General features: G+C 40.4%; 1 protein-coding gene across 3 annotated transcripts in view; it reads right to left on the reverse strand.

The window, feature by feature from the left end:
• ROR1 (receptor tyrosine kinase like orphan receptor 1) overlaps nucleotides 1-16,778 on the reverse strand; it is a 377,323-nt gene that overhangs the window by 114,394 nt on the left and 246,151 nt on the right. For all 3 annotated transcript variants that reach the window (XM_045835556.1, XM_045835557.1, XM_045835558.1), the window contains exons 3-4: nucleotides 13,933-14,220; nucleotides 13,245-13,275 (exon numbers count right to left, since the gene is read on the reverse strand). In XM_045835556.1, coding sequence (XP_045691512.1) covers nucleotides 13,245-13,275; nucleotides 13,933-14,220 — 319 coding nt within the window. The remainder of the gene's footprint in view (nucleotides 1-13,244; nucleotides 13,276-13,932; nucleotides 14,221-16,778) is intronic.

Raw genomic sequence — 16,778 nt, forward strand, 5'->3', positions numbered from 1 at the left:
GATGATGATGATGCTAATAACCTTATTAAGAGCCTAGTATGTGCCAAGTACAGTGCTCTGTACCTAACAAACATTCTTATTATTTCATTTAATCTTCACAACAACCCTATAGATAAACACCTTTGTCCCCTGTGCCCTTTTTATAGACTTCTGAAGGAGCCCTCAGAGGATGAAGGAAAAGAAATACAACTTAAATTCATGAAACTTAATTATATATCAGATCCCATACTAGGATTTTTCATATGTCATAAGACAGGTGAGGTAATCGAGTCAACAAATACTGTCTCATTCATTTGAGGAATATTTATTGAGATCTACCAGGTATTAAGTATTTTATATTCATTGTCTCATTACTGCTAATGATAATCCTGAGATAGGTACTATTATTACTGTCTTATAGAAGAGGACCCTTGGATCTTTCTTTCTCTGTTTCTCTCTCTCTCCCTTTCTTTCTTTCTTTCTTTCTTTCTTTCTTTCTTTCTTTCTTTCTTTCTTTCTTTCTTTCTTTCTTTCTTTCTTTCTTTCTCTCTCTCTCTCTCTCTCTTTCTTTCTTTCCTTCCTTCTTTCTTTCTTTCTTTTTCTTTCTTTTCTTTCTTTCTTTCTTTCCTTCCTTCCTTCCTTCTTTCTTTCTTTCTTTCTCTTTTCCTTCCTTCCTTTTCCTCCCTCCCTCCCTCCCTCAATCCCTCCCTCCCTCCCTCCCTCCCTTCCTCCAACCCTATCTCCCTCCCTTCCATGAACATTTACTGAATGCTGGCTATGTTCTAAGACTGGGGATGAAGTGGTACATGAAACAGACAAGGTCCTGACCCCATGAAGCTTATTTAGTGACAAATACCCTAATATAAATGAAACAGGGTTATAATAAAAAAAAGACTGGGTGCTACTTTAGATTCTGGGGTCATTTCTGAGGAGGTGATATTTTAGGTGAGATCTGAATGGCAAAAAGGAGGAAGTCATGGAAAGATTTCATAATAAAATCCTCCAGACAGAGAGAATGGCTAGAAGAAATCCCAAAGGCATCAGAACAAGCCTGGGTGTCTCGGAAACAGAAGCACAGCCGACATGGCTGGAGCTGAACGGCCAAGGTGGGAGTACGACAAGGGGGGCCACAGAGGTGGGCAGGGAGCCTGACAGGAAAGCCAGGGCAAGGTGTTGGGGATCTGTTCCAAATGGGGAAACCAAGAGGGTGAGGGGCCTAATATTAGGGCAGAAGATAGTTCTAATTTTTATTGTTTTTTAAATTTTATCTGTAATTAGAGTTTACATTCAATATTATTTTATATCAGTTTCAGGTGTACAGCATATTGGTTAGACGATCATGTCCTTTACAAAGTGTTTCCCCCAATAGTTCCAATACTCATTTGGCACCATATCAAGTTAGTACAATATTACTAACTATATTTCCCATGCTGTACTTTACATCCCCATGACTACTTTGTACTTCCAATATTGTACTTCTTAATCCCTTCACCTTTTTCACCCAGTGTCCCTCCAACCTCCTCCTCTCTGGCTACCATCAGTCTGTTCTCTGTATCCATGAGTCTGTTTCTGTTTTGTTCATTCATTTATTTTGTTCTTTAGATTCCACATATATGTCTAACAAGGTATTTGTCTTTCTCTGACTGACTTATTTCACTTAGCATAATACCCTCTAGGTCAGTGGTCCCCAACCTTTTTGACACCAGGGACCAGTTTCATGGAAGACAGTTTCTCCATGGACTGGGGTGGGGCAGGGGGATAGTTTCGGGAAGATTCAATTTCATTACATTGATTGTGCACTTTATTTCTATTATTATGGCGTTGTAATATATAATGAAATAATTATACAACTCACTACATGCTAGGGTTAGCATGTGGGCATACCAAAACTACGACTGACAAAAATGCATAGTGTAGGAGAGAGGCACGGACAGAAATGGTAAATAAAATAATTAGTGAGCCCTGTACGAACTAGAATATGTTGGATTCTGACTTAAAGCCTGCCACCAGGTGCAGCTTAATTGTCACTTGCCATTCACTGATAGGCTTTTGATATGAGTCTACAATTGATTTATTATGGTCTCTGTGCAATCAGACCTCTCTTCTAATGATAATCTGTATTTACGGGTGCTCCCCCAGTGCTAGCATTACCACCTGAGCTCCAACTTGGATCACCAGGCATTAGATTCCCGTAAAGAGGGCACAACCTAGATCCCTGGCATCCCTGTTCACAGCAGGGTTCGCACTCCTATAAGAATCTAAAACCTCCACTGATCTGACAGGAGGCAGAGCTCAGGCAGTAATTTGAGCCATGGGGAGTGGCTAGAAATAAATACAGATGAAGCTTTGCTCACTCACCTGCTGCTCACCTCCTGTTGTGCCACCCAGGTCCTAACAGGCCACAGACTGTAGCCCAGGGGTTGGGGATCCCTGCTCTAGGTCCCACCATGCTATCATGAATGGTAAGATTTCACTCTTTTTTATGGCTGAGCAATATTCCATTGTACTTATGTATCATGGCTTTTTTTATCCACTCATCTGTTGATGGGCACTTGGGTTGCTTCCATATCTTGGCTATTGTAAGTAAAGCTGACTTATGACCCAGGGATTCCACTTCTGGATATGTCTGCAAAAAAACCCCTAAACACTAATTTAAAAGAATATATGCAGAAGATATTTGTAAAAGCTCACTCTGACTTCTTTAATGAGAAATAATCTGTAGGAGATAAGCGTGGAAGAGGAAAAACCAGTACTAAGGCTGCTGTAGAATTTCAGACAAGGTATGACAGTGGCTTAGAGGGTGGTGGTCGGGGAGACGGAGAGGAGGGGGCCCCAGAGCACTTGCCGATGCGATGGATGCCCCATTCTTCTCCCAGCCCCAGCACAGGGAGCAAGCAGTTTGAGGGCAAAGTTTATTATCTGTAGTTTCCACAGAGTTTGGATGAGAGCCTGGCATTTTGTAGGTGACCGATAAAAATTTATTGAACTAAATGAATGCTTAAGTGTCAGTTGGATTGGATCTGTTTGCTTCGGAAAGCTCAAGATATATCCCAGGAAAAAGCCTTGAGCAAACATGAGTGATATAATATTGATATAATATAATATTGATGCTCTAGGCCTCACTAGGGTCAAATTAATCAACCTAATGATCCCAAAAGATTAAAACTGAAGAAATCAGATACGAACTAGGTCCAATTAAAGCCTTTTAACCTTTACGAGCCTTTCTGATAATGGGGATCAAAACATCTTCCATGGATTGCTGTTTTGGAGAAGTAAGGTGATACATAGAATGAATCGCAATACATTGTCCTGTTTTGGGTGAGAGGCTCAACAAAGGGATGCTGTCATAAAGAACAGCCTTACAGGCGTTCTAAGACATCATCTACCCAGGACTGTCCTTAGATGTGGACAGGAAGGCCCCTGTGGAAGTAGGAAATGTGGAATGACAGAGTAATGACTGCCAAAAATCTGTTGCTACATATAAGAACACTGGGGGAAAAAGTGAAAAAATAAACATTTTCAGAACTCTGGAAATTAGCCAAAGGCTTGCAACACTCTGAGGAGCATTTATTTAAAAGGGATGGTGGGGAGGAAGGTTGCAGCTAAAATTTAGTAAGACAGTTCTGTGGAACTTTATCTTGCCCTGTTCCCATCTCCCTTTCCCACATCCTGCAGAGACCTTGAACATCAGCAGCTTCCCCTCCACAGCTGCTGTGAAAACCAGCAGCCTAGCAGTCACTGGAGGAGGCAGAGGGGCTGAAGTGCCTCAAAAGCCCCATCTCCAAGAATTGGCACAATCTGACCTGGCTAGCAGCAATTTGGAAAAGTCCCGGTCACATGACTTATCTTCATCTGCCTGGACTCAGAGCCTCTCAGTGAGAAAAGACCTAGTCCCAGGTCATTTGTTAAAGAAAAAAAATTCTCATGGTAGCTTGGGGTGGCAATACCAATGGGGTGGGGGCAGTGGAAGAGCCTGGCCAAAAAGCTCAAAAGCTCAAAGGAAGGATCATCTAAGGAATGAGCTGTTCACAGGGCCTTTGAAAAACTACGGCATATTTCTGGGGACAGAGAAGAACATGTTCCTGTGAGGGGCTGGGCACCTGCCCTAATCTCTCACCTCTGCCTAACGTGGAGGTCCTGCTCAAGCAGGAAATGAATGCAAAGGCAGAGTTATAAACTGCTGGAATGCTGAAGGGATGCCCCAAAGCACACAGCAGACCCCAAGACAAAGGGTGTAAGACTTACTGGTTTAAGGAGATGTCTGTCCCATTGTTATCTGATCACTAAGCTAACTGAGCAGAGAGCTCAGTGCTGCACAGGGCGGGGAAGACAGACTGCAGTGGATTATTAGGAAAGTCACTCAGCAAACAGCAGCAACAGCACAGGCCACATGAGGGAGGAGGCGTTCTGACTTTGAGAGTAGGCACATTACATTATTGAAATGCCTACTTTTCAATAAAAAATAGCTTTTTGAAAAAAAAATCAATAAAATTGACAAACCTTTAGCTAGGCTACCTGGGTTGAACAATTAAAAAAAAGAAAATATGAGTTACCAAAATCAGAAATAAAAGAAGAAACATCGTTACTTACATTACAGAAATTAAAAGAATGATAAGAGAAATTATGAACAACTCTATGCCAACAATTTAGATAATCTAAATGAAATGGACAAACTACAAAAACTTACTCAGAAGAACAGAAAATCTAAGTAAACCTAAAACAAGTGAAGAAGTCCAATTAGTAATTTTGAAACTTCCCACAAAGAAAAATTCGGGCCCAAAAGGCTTTACTGGTAAATTTTACCAAACATTTAAAGATTAGTACAAATCTTTCACAGACTCTTCTTCCAAAAATAGAAGATGAGAGAATACTTCCCAACTCATTGTCGGAGGCCAGTATTGCCTTGGTATTAGAAGTAGACAAAAACATCACAAGAAAACTACAGACAGGTATCTCTCATAAATAGATGCAAAAATCCTCAATAAAATGCTAGCAAACGGAATGTAGCAATGTATAAAAAGGAAATATACACCACGCCCAAGTAGAAATTACCCCAGGAATATAAACTTGTCTTAACATAAAAAATCAATCAGTGTAATACACAACATTAATATAATAAAGGACAGAAAAATCATAACCATCTCAATAGGCACAGAAAAAGCATTTGACAAAATCCAATGTCCTTTTATAATTAAAAAAAAACTAAAAAAAAATAGGAATAGGAAAGAACTTTCTCAACCTGATAAAGGCCATCTACGAAAAACCTACAGCTAGCATAATGAAATCTTTTCCATTAAGATTAGAAAAAAAGACAGGATGTCAGTTTTCACTACTCTTTAACATTTACTGGAGGTTTACTGGAGGTTTGAGCTACGGAAATTAGGCAGAAAAAAAAATAAATGAACCTGGCTGGCATAGCTCAGTGGATTGAGCCCGGGCTGTGAACCAAAGTATCGCAGGTTCGATTCCCAGGCCATGGCGCCCAGCAACCGCACATTGATGTTTGTCTCTCTTTCTCCCTCCCTTCCCTCTCTAAAAATAAATAAATAAAATCTTTTAAAAAAATAAATGAAAGGCATCAGTATTGAATAATGATAAATAAAATAACCCCTATGTGCAGATGATATGATCATGTATACAGAAAATATTAGAGCTAATAAATGAGTTCACCAAGATTACAGGGTATAAGAACAATATACTCTATAAAAATCAGTTGTATCTCTACAGAATATCAATAAATAACCTGACAATGAAATTAAGAAAAACAATTCCATTTACAATTGTATGAAAAACAAAATATTTAGGAATAAATTTAACATAAAAAGAGAAAAACATGTAAACTGAAATCTATAAAACATCCTTGAAAAAATTAAATAAATGGACAGGCACCCCATTTCATGGATTAGAAGAGTTAATATTGTTTAGATAGCAGTTTTCCCCAAGTTGATCTACAAATTCAGTACAATCCCTATCAAAATCCTAGCTGGGTTCTTGGCAAAAACTGACAGGCTGACCCCAAAATTCACGTGGAAATGCAAGGGGGTTCAGAATAGCCAAAAAAAAGTCTTGAGAAAGAGCTGTGTTGGATGATATGATGATCAGTTTTATATGGCAACTTGGCAAGAGACAGTCCACAGTTATTCAGTCAAACTCCAGTCTGTGAAGGTACTTTGTAGACAGGATTAACATCCACAGTCAGCTGATTAAATGTAGGAGGGCATCCTAAATAAATGAGTGAGACTGATCCAATTAGTCGAAAGGTCTAAGTGCAGAAGGAAAGTTTCCCAGAGGCAGATGAAATTCTACCTGTGGAATGCAGTATGAGCATCTGGCCAGAGGTGTCTAGCCTGCCCCTCCTGACACTCTGCCCTATGGATTTCCAACTAGGCTAGCCAGCCCACACAATCACATAAGCCAATTCCTTGCAATAAATCTCTTTATATATGCATGCCTATAAAATTTTACTGGCTCTGTTTTTCCAGTGGAACACTGACTGATGGAAAGGACTTTTTCTGATTTTGAAACTTACAGAAACTGTACACTCGAAACCTATATAATCTTATTACCTATTATCACCCCAATAAATTTAAAAAGTAACCAAAAAAAAAGACTCTGAGAAACTGGCATAAGGTTGGACACATAAATCAGTGAAGTAAAATTGAGAATCCAGAAATAAACACATACATTTTGGGTTAGCTGGTGTTTAACAGGTTGCCAAGATGGGTACAGAATACTTTCTCCACCAATGGTGTTGGGATGACTGAATTTACATATGCAAAATAATGAATCTGAATTCCTACCTCACACCATATACAAAAGTTAACTCAAAAAGGACCAAAAACCTAAATATAAGAGCTAAAACTATAAAGCTAAAACTCTTTTTAATTATAGTGGATTTTATTTTACAAAAATTTTCAGCATCAGAGAAAAGTGATTTGCTGTTTATTATCATAGAAAATCATAATTCATTAGAAACATGCAAGTAAATATGAGTATCTTATGATTTTAGAAATTTCTGAGAATTTCCAGGAATTCCAATTTATTGGTCTTGGAGTATAAAGATTAATATCTGTCAGGAATTGGGAAGCACTAGTTTCTCACGTCCTGTAAGTCATCCTTAAACGGTCCACATGTACCCACCTCTGCTATAAAACTAAAAGTTTTAGAAGAAGAGATTGCAGTAAATCTCTGTGATATTGGATTAGGCAACAGTTTCTTGAAAGCACATACAACCGAACAAAAAGAAAAATTGGACATCATCAAAATCAAAACCTTGTGTTTCAAAGAACATTGTCAAGAAAATGAAAAGACAGCCACAGAATGGAAAAATACCTGTAAGTCATGTATTGGGTAAGGGTACAGCATCCACAATACATAAAGAACTCTTAAAACTCAAGAATAAAAAGACAAATAACAAAATAAAAAATTGAGCAAGGAATTTGAACAAAAATTTCTCTGACGATATATAAATGGCCAGCAAGTATATAAAAAGATGGTTAATGTCATTCATCATTAGGAAAATGCAAATCAAAACAATAAAATACAACTTTACAACCATTAGGATGGTTATAATAATAAAAGATAAGTAAAAGGAAAATGTGTGTTGGAGAGGATGTGAAGAAATTAGAACCCACATACATTCCTCTGAGTGAAATGGAGCGGTCCCTTTGGAAAACAGTTTGGCAGTTCCTCAAAAAGTTAAACACAGAATTACCACATGCCTCAGGAATTCTATCTCTAGGTCTATACCCCCCAAAATTGAAAACACTTCCCCCACAAAAACTTGTACCGGAATGATCACTGCAGCATTGTTCAGAATAGGCAAAAAGTGGAAGCTACCCAAATATCCATCAACAGAAAAATGGACAAAATGTGATATACCCATACTATGAATATTATTCAGCCACTAAAAGGATGAAGCACTGATGTATGCTATAATGTAGATAAATCCCCAAATCACTATGATAAGTAAAAATAGCTAGATACAAAACAACAAGGATAGCATGATTTTAGTTATATGACAGATCTAGAATAGGTAAATCTGTAGGCAGGAAGTAGATTAAGGGTTATCAGGGGCTGAGAAGAGTTTATTTTTGAGATGATTAAAATTTCTAAAATAACAGCTGGGAGGGGAGGGGAGGGGTGGAGGGACTGAGCAAAAAGGAAAAAGGACTCAGGGACGCAGACAACAGTGTGGTGACTCCTGGAGGCAAGGGAGTATAAGGGGACTAAATAGTAATGGGAAAAAATACAATGAAGATTACATTTTAGAGATATTCGTAATACAACTCTGTGAATACATTAAAAACAAAAGAGTTTTATACTTCAAATGGAGAATTATGTGTTATATGAGCTATGTCTCAGTAAAACTGCAGAAAAAGAGGATGAGGAGGAAGAGGAGGAAGGAGAGGAAGCAAATAAAAGAGTGAGAAGAGGAAGGAGTAGGAGGAAGAGGAGGAGAAAGAAAAAGAATTTGAACTCTTACTGTGAGCCCACATACAAATACACACAGGAAATCATTTAATGAGGGCGAAGAGGCCCAGGCACTCAGTGCTGGCACGGTGCGCACAAAACCTTTACCACTCACTCCTGGGACTGACACTCTCCTGGCTCCAGGGGGCGCTTCTCCACATCTCTTGCCCTGTGCCAGCATAACAAGCCCACCGAGAACGTGCACTGTGAGGGAGTGTGTCTGGTGTCACTGGCAACGGAAGAGATGGATGCTGCTTGGAGCACAGGATGGACAGCAGGGGCAAACGCACTTCAGCCAGAGAAAAAACACGTTCATCAGCTTTCAAATTCTTCCTCCCAGTTGGAATGTAATAGTCTTTTAAAAAAAATAATCCTCACCTGTGGATATGTTATTGATTTTAGACAGAAAGGAAGGTGTGGGAAGAGAGAGACATCAATGTAAGAGAGAAACATCGATTGGTTGCCTCCTGTATGTGCCCCGATCAGGGATCGAAACTGCAACCTAGGTAAGTGACCTGACCTGGGAGGAAACCCAGAGTCTTTTGGTACACAGGGGATGCTCCAATCAACTGAACTATGTGGCCAGGGCTGCAACAGATTCTTACACAATGAAGTGTCATTCCCAATATTACCCAGCATCCATTTTCCTGTTTTTCTTTATACTGCAACCAGTGCTTCTTAAGGTTCTCAGAAATTAGAGTAATATTTGCAAGCATTTCACATGGATGACAAAAATTTTGCAATATTAAGTGTTATAGGTGGAATTGTGTCATCCCCCAAATCCCCATGTTGAAGTCCTAATACTCAGTATCTCAGGATGTGACCTTACTTGGAAATAAAGTGTTGGGGTGGGCCCTAGCAGAATATGACTGATGTCTTCTTAAAAAGAGGAAATTCAAAGAAACACACACAAGGGAAATGCCACATGAGTATCGAGGCAGAAATTATGGTGATGTTTCTACAAGCCAAAAAATGCTGGCCAATCACCAGAAGAAAGTCTTCCTCACTGCCCTCAGAAGGAACCAACACTGCCTGCGCCTTGATCTTGTACTTCTAGCCTCTAGAACTGGGAGACAAATTTTTGTCTAAGCCATTCAGCTGTGGCAGTTTATTCCAGCTGCCCTAGAAAACCAGTACATTAAACAATTGATATCACCCTTATACATATACATATACATATATATAAAATAATATGTAAAGCATGATGACTGATTTTATGATGAAATTGTACTTTGAAATATATTCTGCAATAATGATTATTTATCATATAACCCCATTACTATTTGAACATGATATACAAAGTTCTTTGTTCATTTGCTAAAATTCTTAGCAAATTTAAGTACTGCTTTAGGAATTTCATTGAGAATTATAGCTGCTTCTGGCTCAGGGAAGCCTAGTTTTTCAAAATTAAAATTCATTTTATAAAGTAAGAATTACAGTGAGTCAAGGAAGTTTGTCTAATTTGGTATTGTTGTCCAAAAAATACACACTAAGTAAAAATCTTGTGTAAAACAACATGGGTATTCATTTTGCTGAAATGAAGGTCATAAAAATTTTAATGGAACTAATATATAAAAATCTACGGATTATATATAACATCTCTGGCCCATTAACGAAACACCAAGACACGCATGATAATGACTCAAGTAGTCATTTTTGATAGTTCCTGGCTTTCAGTCAGATAAAAACCATAACTCTGCATATATTTTTTATTTTGTCATGATGAAGGTATATTTGTCAACGTGGGAGGATAGAACATATTTCATCTAACAGTTTACTCGCTTGATTTATAACTTTTAAATATTTAGACGTGTGGTATGTGGGCCTCCACCTGCACTCAGGCCCCAGGCCCTGCAATTGTTAGAGGTGGGCCGGGGCGCAGCAATGACAGAAGAAAATAAAGCCTGCAGCTACGAACAGAAGCCAAACTACGAACGTCTCAAACTTGCTCCTACTACAAACTATAATGCCATGCTGTGAGCTTCATGTGAAAACCCAATGCAGCCCCTAGAGGGAGTGACAAGGACCTCAGATGCTTTGCTTTCCTGGGCCACAGTCCTGAGGGGCAAGCCCTTCCCAGCTGGGGTTGTGTGAACAGCCCTGTGACCTCACATGGCACTTAGCTCTCCCCATGTCGCATATACCTTAAGTTCACTGTTCACACGTTAGGGCTGTGCCATGGACTTTCATTTGATTTCCTTGCAGTGACTCTGCCGGGCCACCTTAAAGTAAACAGCAATTTTATAGCCACTTCACTCCTGTCTTGGAAAAAAATACTGTACAGTTTCACAAACGCCTTTTGGAGCAATCCTAAATGTTGTGATGTTCCCCACAACTATCATTTTGCTATGTTCTACCTGTCCTATTGTAGTGGGGTTTGGCTGCTTGTTGGAGACTATGAGGGGAGGGGAGGGGAGGGGAGGGAGCTGGCATTCTCCTTGGGAGTTAGCCTTAGGAGGAGAGGAACTCTTAGAGACAGGGTAAGTACTGGCAGCTAAGGAAAAAAAGGGGGATACATTATTGGTTTCTGGAGGAAAGAGAAAGCAGGGTATGGAAATGCCAACTGGCAATGCCACAACTAGGGTGAAGTTTGAACTGCCAGAAGCCCCTTGGGATTTTCAACTTCAACTGCATCTTACTGTAGGTCCCTCCAAGCAAAAACGGCAACTATGCATTTCAGGCTCTTCTTGCCTGACTAACATGATGGATAATGAGAGCTAAGATGAAACAGAGGTGCCTGACGTCAAAGCAGACTTTCAGCTCCAGTTCAGCATCTTTAAGCACTTCAACCCTCTCCGTGGACACCAGCTCACGAAAGTGATATACGGCAGTCAGCGCCCCCTTATCTGCAATTTTGCTTTCCACAGTTTCAGCTACCCTCGGTCAACATTGGTTCAAAAATATTAAATGGAAAATTCCAGAAATACCAGAAAAAATTCCAGCAACTCGAAAGTTTTAAATTGCACATCATTCCCCCTCATGCGGCCCAGGACTTGAATCATCCCTTTGTTCACTGTGCCCACATTGTATGCACCACCTGCCCTTTCGTCACTTAGTAGCCATCTTGGCGACCAGGCTGACTATCCTGGCATTGCAAGTGCTTCAAGGAACCCTTATTTTACTTAATAATGGCTCCAGAGAGCACCAGTAGTGGTGCTGGCAACTTGGATATGCCAAAGAGAAGCTGTGTAAGGTGTTCGTATGTTTAGGGAAAAACATCACAGGTAGGGTTCAGTACTATCTGTGGTTTCAGGCATCCAGTGAGGGTCTTGGAATGCACCACCATGAATAAGGGTAAACCATGGTACTATCTTTATATAAAATTAAAAACCGTGTGAAACAGACTGAGTTCATCAGAAAGGTGGCAGCAAACAAAAAAAAAAACACTTTAAAAAGAAAGGACATGTTTAAAAATAATTTTGATAATAACAAAAGGAACTTCTGATGTAAATACAACAGGCAGAAAGTCAACAGCCCAGTGCTGACTGGACGATAAAGGCAGACTGGCGAGCCGTGTTAATGGACCTGGGGTGCTGATTATCAGCCACGTTGGAAACACAGATTAACAGGAACAAATAAGGTACTAGGGTGTGAGGCATTTTTACAGCAAGTAACAGAAGTTGTAATCTTTGTTTAAATAAGACTTCAAAAGGATTCTGCATATCAACCAATTGTGAAATAAAAAAAGATTAACTTCAAGAAATGCCAGGCAGAGTGACCAAACTTCTGACCTGTTTTAGATCAATCAGCATTTTCTACCTGGGCAAGTAGAATGCAATTAGCACTTGGGTAATTAATTGTAAAGGTTTCTTTTACAGTTGCCTCTAACCAGCTGACGAACTAAAACAGTGTGGCTGATGGCCAATGTTTATTTTTGCCCATTACCGATTTTATTAATGAGATTGAGGGCCACTGGGCCTCCAGGCACACACAAACATATTAAACTGTCCCACACTGTAATTAGTGGCACAGAGGGGATTAGAGCAAATAAAGTGCCATTACGTTTGCCACGGGTACCATCTAGGTCAGATGTTCTGATGTTCTCATGGCAGAGCCCAGAGAATTCTACTTCAGAAGTCTACAAAATGTAAAATATATTTTCTTGCAGACCAAGAGCTTTAACAAATGGGTCTCCCTCCTCAAAATAAAAATACACATAAAAATACCCCAAGTGGATACTCTGGAGCAAAAAAAATGAGAATCCCTTAGCCAGATAAAAAGACAAATGAATTAACACTAATGTTAGTGAAGGAATTTGGATCTTTAGACGCCATTAACAAGGGACTCAAAATGAATTAAACTCTGTATAATTGTTAACCCAGTCACAGGGCCTTCTTGCTCTGTATGGGTCAGAACTCCTGCCTCTGAGTTCTTAAAGGGAATAAAAATGAAATGATCACCTAATTGTTGCCCTGGTCAATGACTAAAGCACCAGACACACTTGCAGAAACATAAAATATAACCCGTTAAGCTAAAGGCCAGAGTTCAAGTTCTTAAGACAGCACTGTGTCATTTTATTGATTTTATCATATTTATTATTGTAAATAATGTTAGATTAATTTTCAAATAGTAGATGCAAGTAGATCCTTGCTTTGATCATTTAGAATCAGCATCACCACACTTGGGATTACAGCCAGTGCTGGTTTCCTGTGAATCTTCATATCAGGGAAATAGCAAAATGGAATGGAATGTGGTAACACCCTGGTTTGGTCTGAGCAGTGGGCATTGCCTTTGCCCTAAAACTCTCTGGAGAAACACTTAGAAACGACAAGAAAGAAGAGACAGGTACTTACGAGGACCCTGGACTTGCAGTGGGAGGGGGCCCTGAAAGAATGAAAGAAAAACAAAGGAAACAGTCAGCCTGGATTACTGGACGGTGAACATGGGTACAGTCAAACTATCACCGATGAAAGTTCTCAACCCCCCTGGAGGTGTTACTTAATTTTCTGGGATTTATTATTTTGCTCCAGTTCCCCACCAACCACCTCTACAAAAAGGCATACCAGTGAGAACTTGACTTGTGTCCTGCAGTTTAGGGCCTGGAAAAAAAGTGCTAAAAATGAGTCAGGGGGATGGGCATCCTCAGAGGATGCAGTGAGTTTCCAGTGGGAGGCCAAGTGACTGCACCAGGGCACTGATCACAACAGTGGGGGCCTCTGACAGCGGCAGCAGGACGGAACAGGGGGATGTGTGCTGTAAGTCTGTCCAACTTCTCTCTCACTGGCTTGGGAGTTTGGAGGGCTGTGGGATCAGATAGGCCCGGGCTCCATGCCTGCTCTGTGGTTACTTAGCTGGGCAACCCTGAGCATGGTAGGTAACTAGTGAGCCTTACTTGGGTTTCTCATTTGTAAAATATGTGCCATTGTGCTGGCCTTAGGGTTGCTGGGCACATAGCGCAGTCTCAGAACGGGCTCCCTCCCTCCCACCCCACCCCCATGGAGGCTGAGGGCCACAGGCCTTTCCCAGTAGGAGGCTGCTTACCGAATTTGACAAACAAGACTCCGGTGGTAGAAACCACCTTCTTGCCGTTGGTCGCCACGCACTGGAAGTAGCCCGTGTCTGTGGTGTCCAGGTTTCTAATCCGCAGCCGAGAGCCATAGTTGGTTGCCCGAAAAGAGATCCTCCGGGGCTCCTGGACCACAGGCGCGTCATTTTTGAACCAGCGGATGGTGGGAGGCGGGTTCCCAGAGACTTTGCAGTGCAATTCGGCCGTCTGCCCCAGGGATGTGGTGATGTTATTCATGGGTTCATCAAGGGTCAGGTAAGAATCTGTGAGCACAAGGTGGAGGAGGCAGGTGAGAGGTGCAGACAGCTGGAGAACACTTCCAAGCACCCCAAATCTACTCCACGCTGCCCAGGGACCACAGAGAGATTGAACAGGAGCAGTGTGTGGGGGACAGACAAGGCATGAAATTATCCATCTATGAAGACCCCATGACTACCTAACGATATCCACAGAGCCCACGGCTTGGAAGGAAATGTGTTACTACCCATGGTATAACCCCCCAAAGTTTTCAAATGACTAGATAGCACCCACGGAGACATGCACTCTCCAGGACAAGCCAAAATGAGCTGTTGTGTTTCAGGGTATCAAAAAAAGATACTTGGTCCTTGTTACAGACTCAAACAATACAGTGAAGAAGAAAAAGAAGTAAAATTCACCTCATATCTCCCTACCCCCAAATAACACCATTCTTCACATTCTGGTAAAGATCCTCCCAGCTTGTTCAGTTTTGATAAGAAAGAAAGCATGAAAAACTAGAAAAGCAGAAGCAATATTATTTACAGTAAGTCAATATTATTGACAGGTCCTACAACTTTAAGGGAATCAATGTATAACTAAACCAGTTTTACCATGGGCTAATTGATATAAGCAACAGTTAAGTTCTTATGGCATCTCCTCAACATCATAATGAAACCATGATGCACGAAATTACGTTACTTGAGGACCTATCCACATGGCACAAGATGAGGAAAGATGTTAGGAATCTTCCTTGCAGTGATAGCACAAGGGTTATGAAAGCCAGATTGTGGGCCGACCCGAGACCCACTAGGAGTCAAACCCACAACGTTTTGGTGTACAGGATGGCACTCTCACCAACTAGGCCACCGAGCCAGGGCTATGCAATGAATTTTTAAGAAATAATTTATATTCCAGGAAATGTATTGATCTTAATTATACAGTTCCATGAGTACTGATAAATGCATATACTCGTGTAACCTATGCGTCTGTTAAGATATAGAACATAATCAACATCCCAGAAAGTAGCCTTAAGAATCTGGATTGCCGGTCCCTGCTCCCACCCACTCTCCTGCCCCCATTCAAGACATCTACCTACAGCTCTGATTTCTATCATCAAAGACTAATTTTGCCTGTTCTGGAATTTGAAGTGAATGGAATCATACTGCATGTATATTTTGCACTGGCTTCTTTTGAGATTTATCACAGTTAAACATTTTAATAATAAAATAAATTTTAAGTTTATTCTTCAATAATATAATATTTTAAACATCATACTGAATTAATTACAGAATCCAGTTGCTGAGAAAATAACTTACTTTTAAAAACTTAAGTTTAATGTGTTTTTTAAGTTGGTCTATTATTCATGTAGATGGAGTTCTCTTTGGCTTCATTTTCCTGACCTCCCATCCTTGGGTGGAGCCCCGCTTCCATACCTTCCTGTTATCCTCTGTCCCTTTCTGACCCCCAACCTGGGAGGGCTTTCTAAGGGGCTGTCTGCTCTGCAGGACTATATGCCCATACGGGCAGGCATCTAGAATGTTCTGGTTATCACTGCAACTTCAATGTATCCTACTATCTAGCAGCATTGTCCAATCGAACTTTCTGTAGCCATGGGAATGTTCTATAACTTGCATTATCTAGTTGGTAGCTGGCTACAGTGGCCAAGGAACTGAATTTTAAATTTTAATACACATGTGGCAAGTAGCTACTGTATCAGACAGCACAGGCAGAGCATAATAAATTTGTAGAATTTAATGTAAATATTTGAAACACAGCTTTTCTTTTTTAGATAGGTAAATGGCTAAGTTTAACCACCTACCTACCTATAAAATGCTTTCCTAGATGCCGAAAATAAGTGATTCATTAATTGGTCTAATTTTCCATGAAAAAACTGGGGAGAGGTGTTATTCAATTCTGGGCAGCCCCATGGGAGTGTATGACAAGTGCGAATGCACTTATCAGGCGTGAGTGTGGGAAAACAGACTGAGCATGACCACCACCCATGTATTACTGTAATGACACTTTTTATCTCACTTAAGCCAATGAAGGATCATCCTTCACAACACAATCACGAGCCCATAAATGACTTTGCCAATGCCTTGCTTCTTTACATTTGCATTCTGATCTCTGCCTTTGGACATGTTTCTACAGTCTATGTAAATATGTATATTCAATCCATGGATGTGTTTGCTCATAGATCATAAGCACATGTGCTCCTGAGAGGCTTCAGGGACACCTAGAGAACAGAGAGAGTAATTGACAAGTGGATTTATAGAGCTGTTTTTTTGACTTTAAAGTCCCACCGCATATCTAGCGAATGGCTAACTATGCACCCTCTGTAGGAAAGAAATGTAGAAATAGCAATCATGTAGCAATGCTAATATAAACATCGTGGCTAATACTTTATAAGGCAGGTTCTGCAACTTAACTGACTGTGTTTGAATCTGGGTCTACCTTGACCTATCTGTGTGACCTTGAGCAAGTTACTTAAACTCTGGGTACCTCAGTTTAACCAAATGCTGGTGAAGTCACGGAACAACAGAAATTCTCACTCATTGCTGCTGCAGATGAATAATGGTACAGC

This window comes from Phyllostomus hastatus, unplaced genomic scaffold (assembly GCF_019186645.2).
Source record: "Phyllostomus hastatus isolate PE091 unplaced genomic scaffold, TTU_PhHast_1.1 phas_contig_209, whole genome shotgun sequence".
NCBI lineage: Eukaryota > Metazoa > Chordata > Mammalia > Chiroptera > Phyllostomidae > Phyllostomus > Phyllostomus hastatus.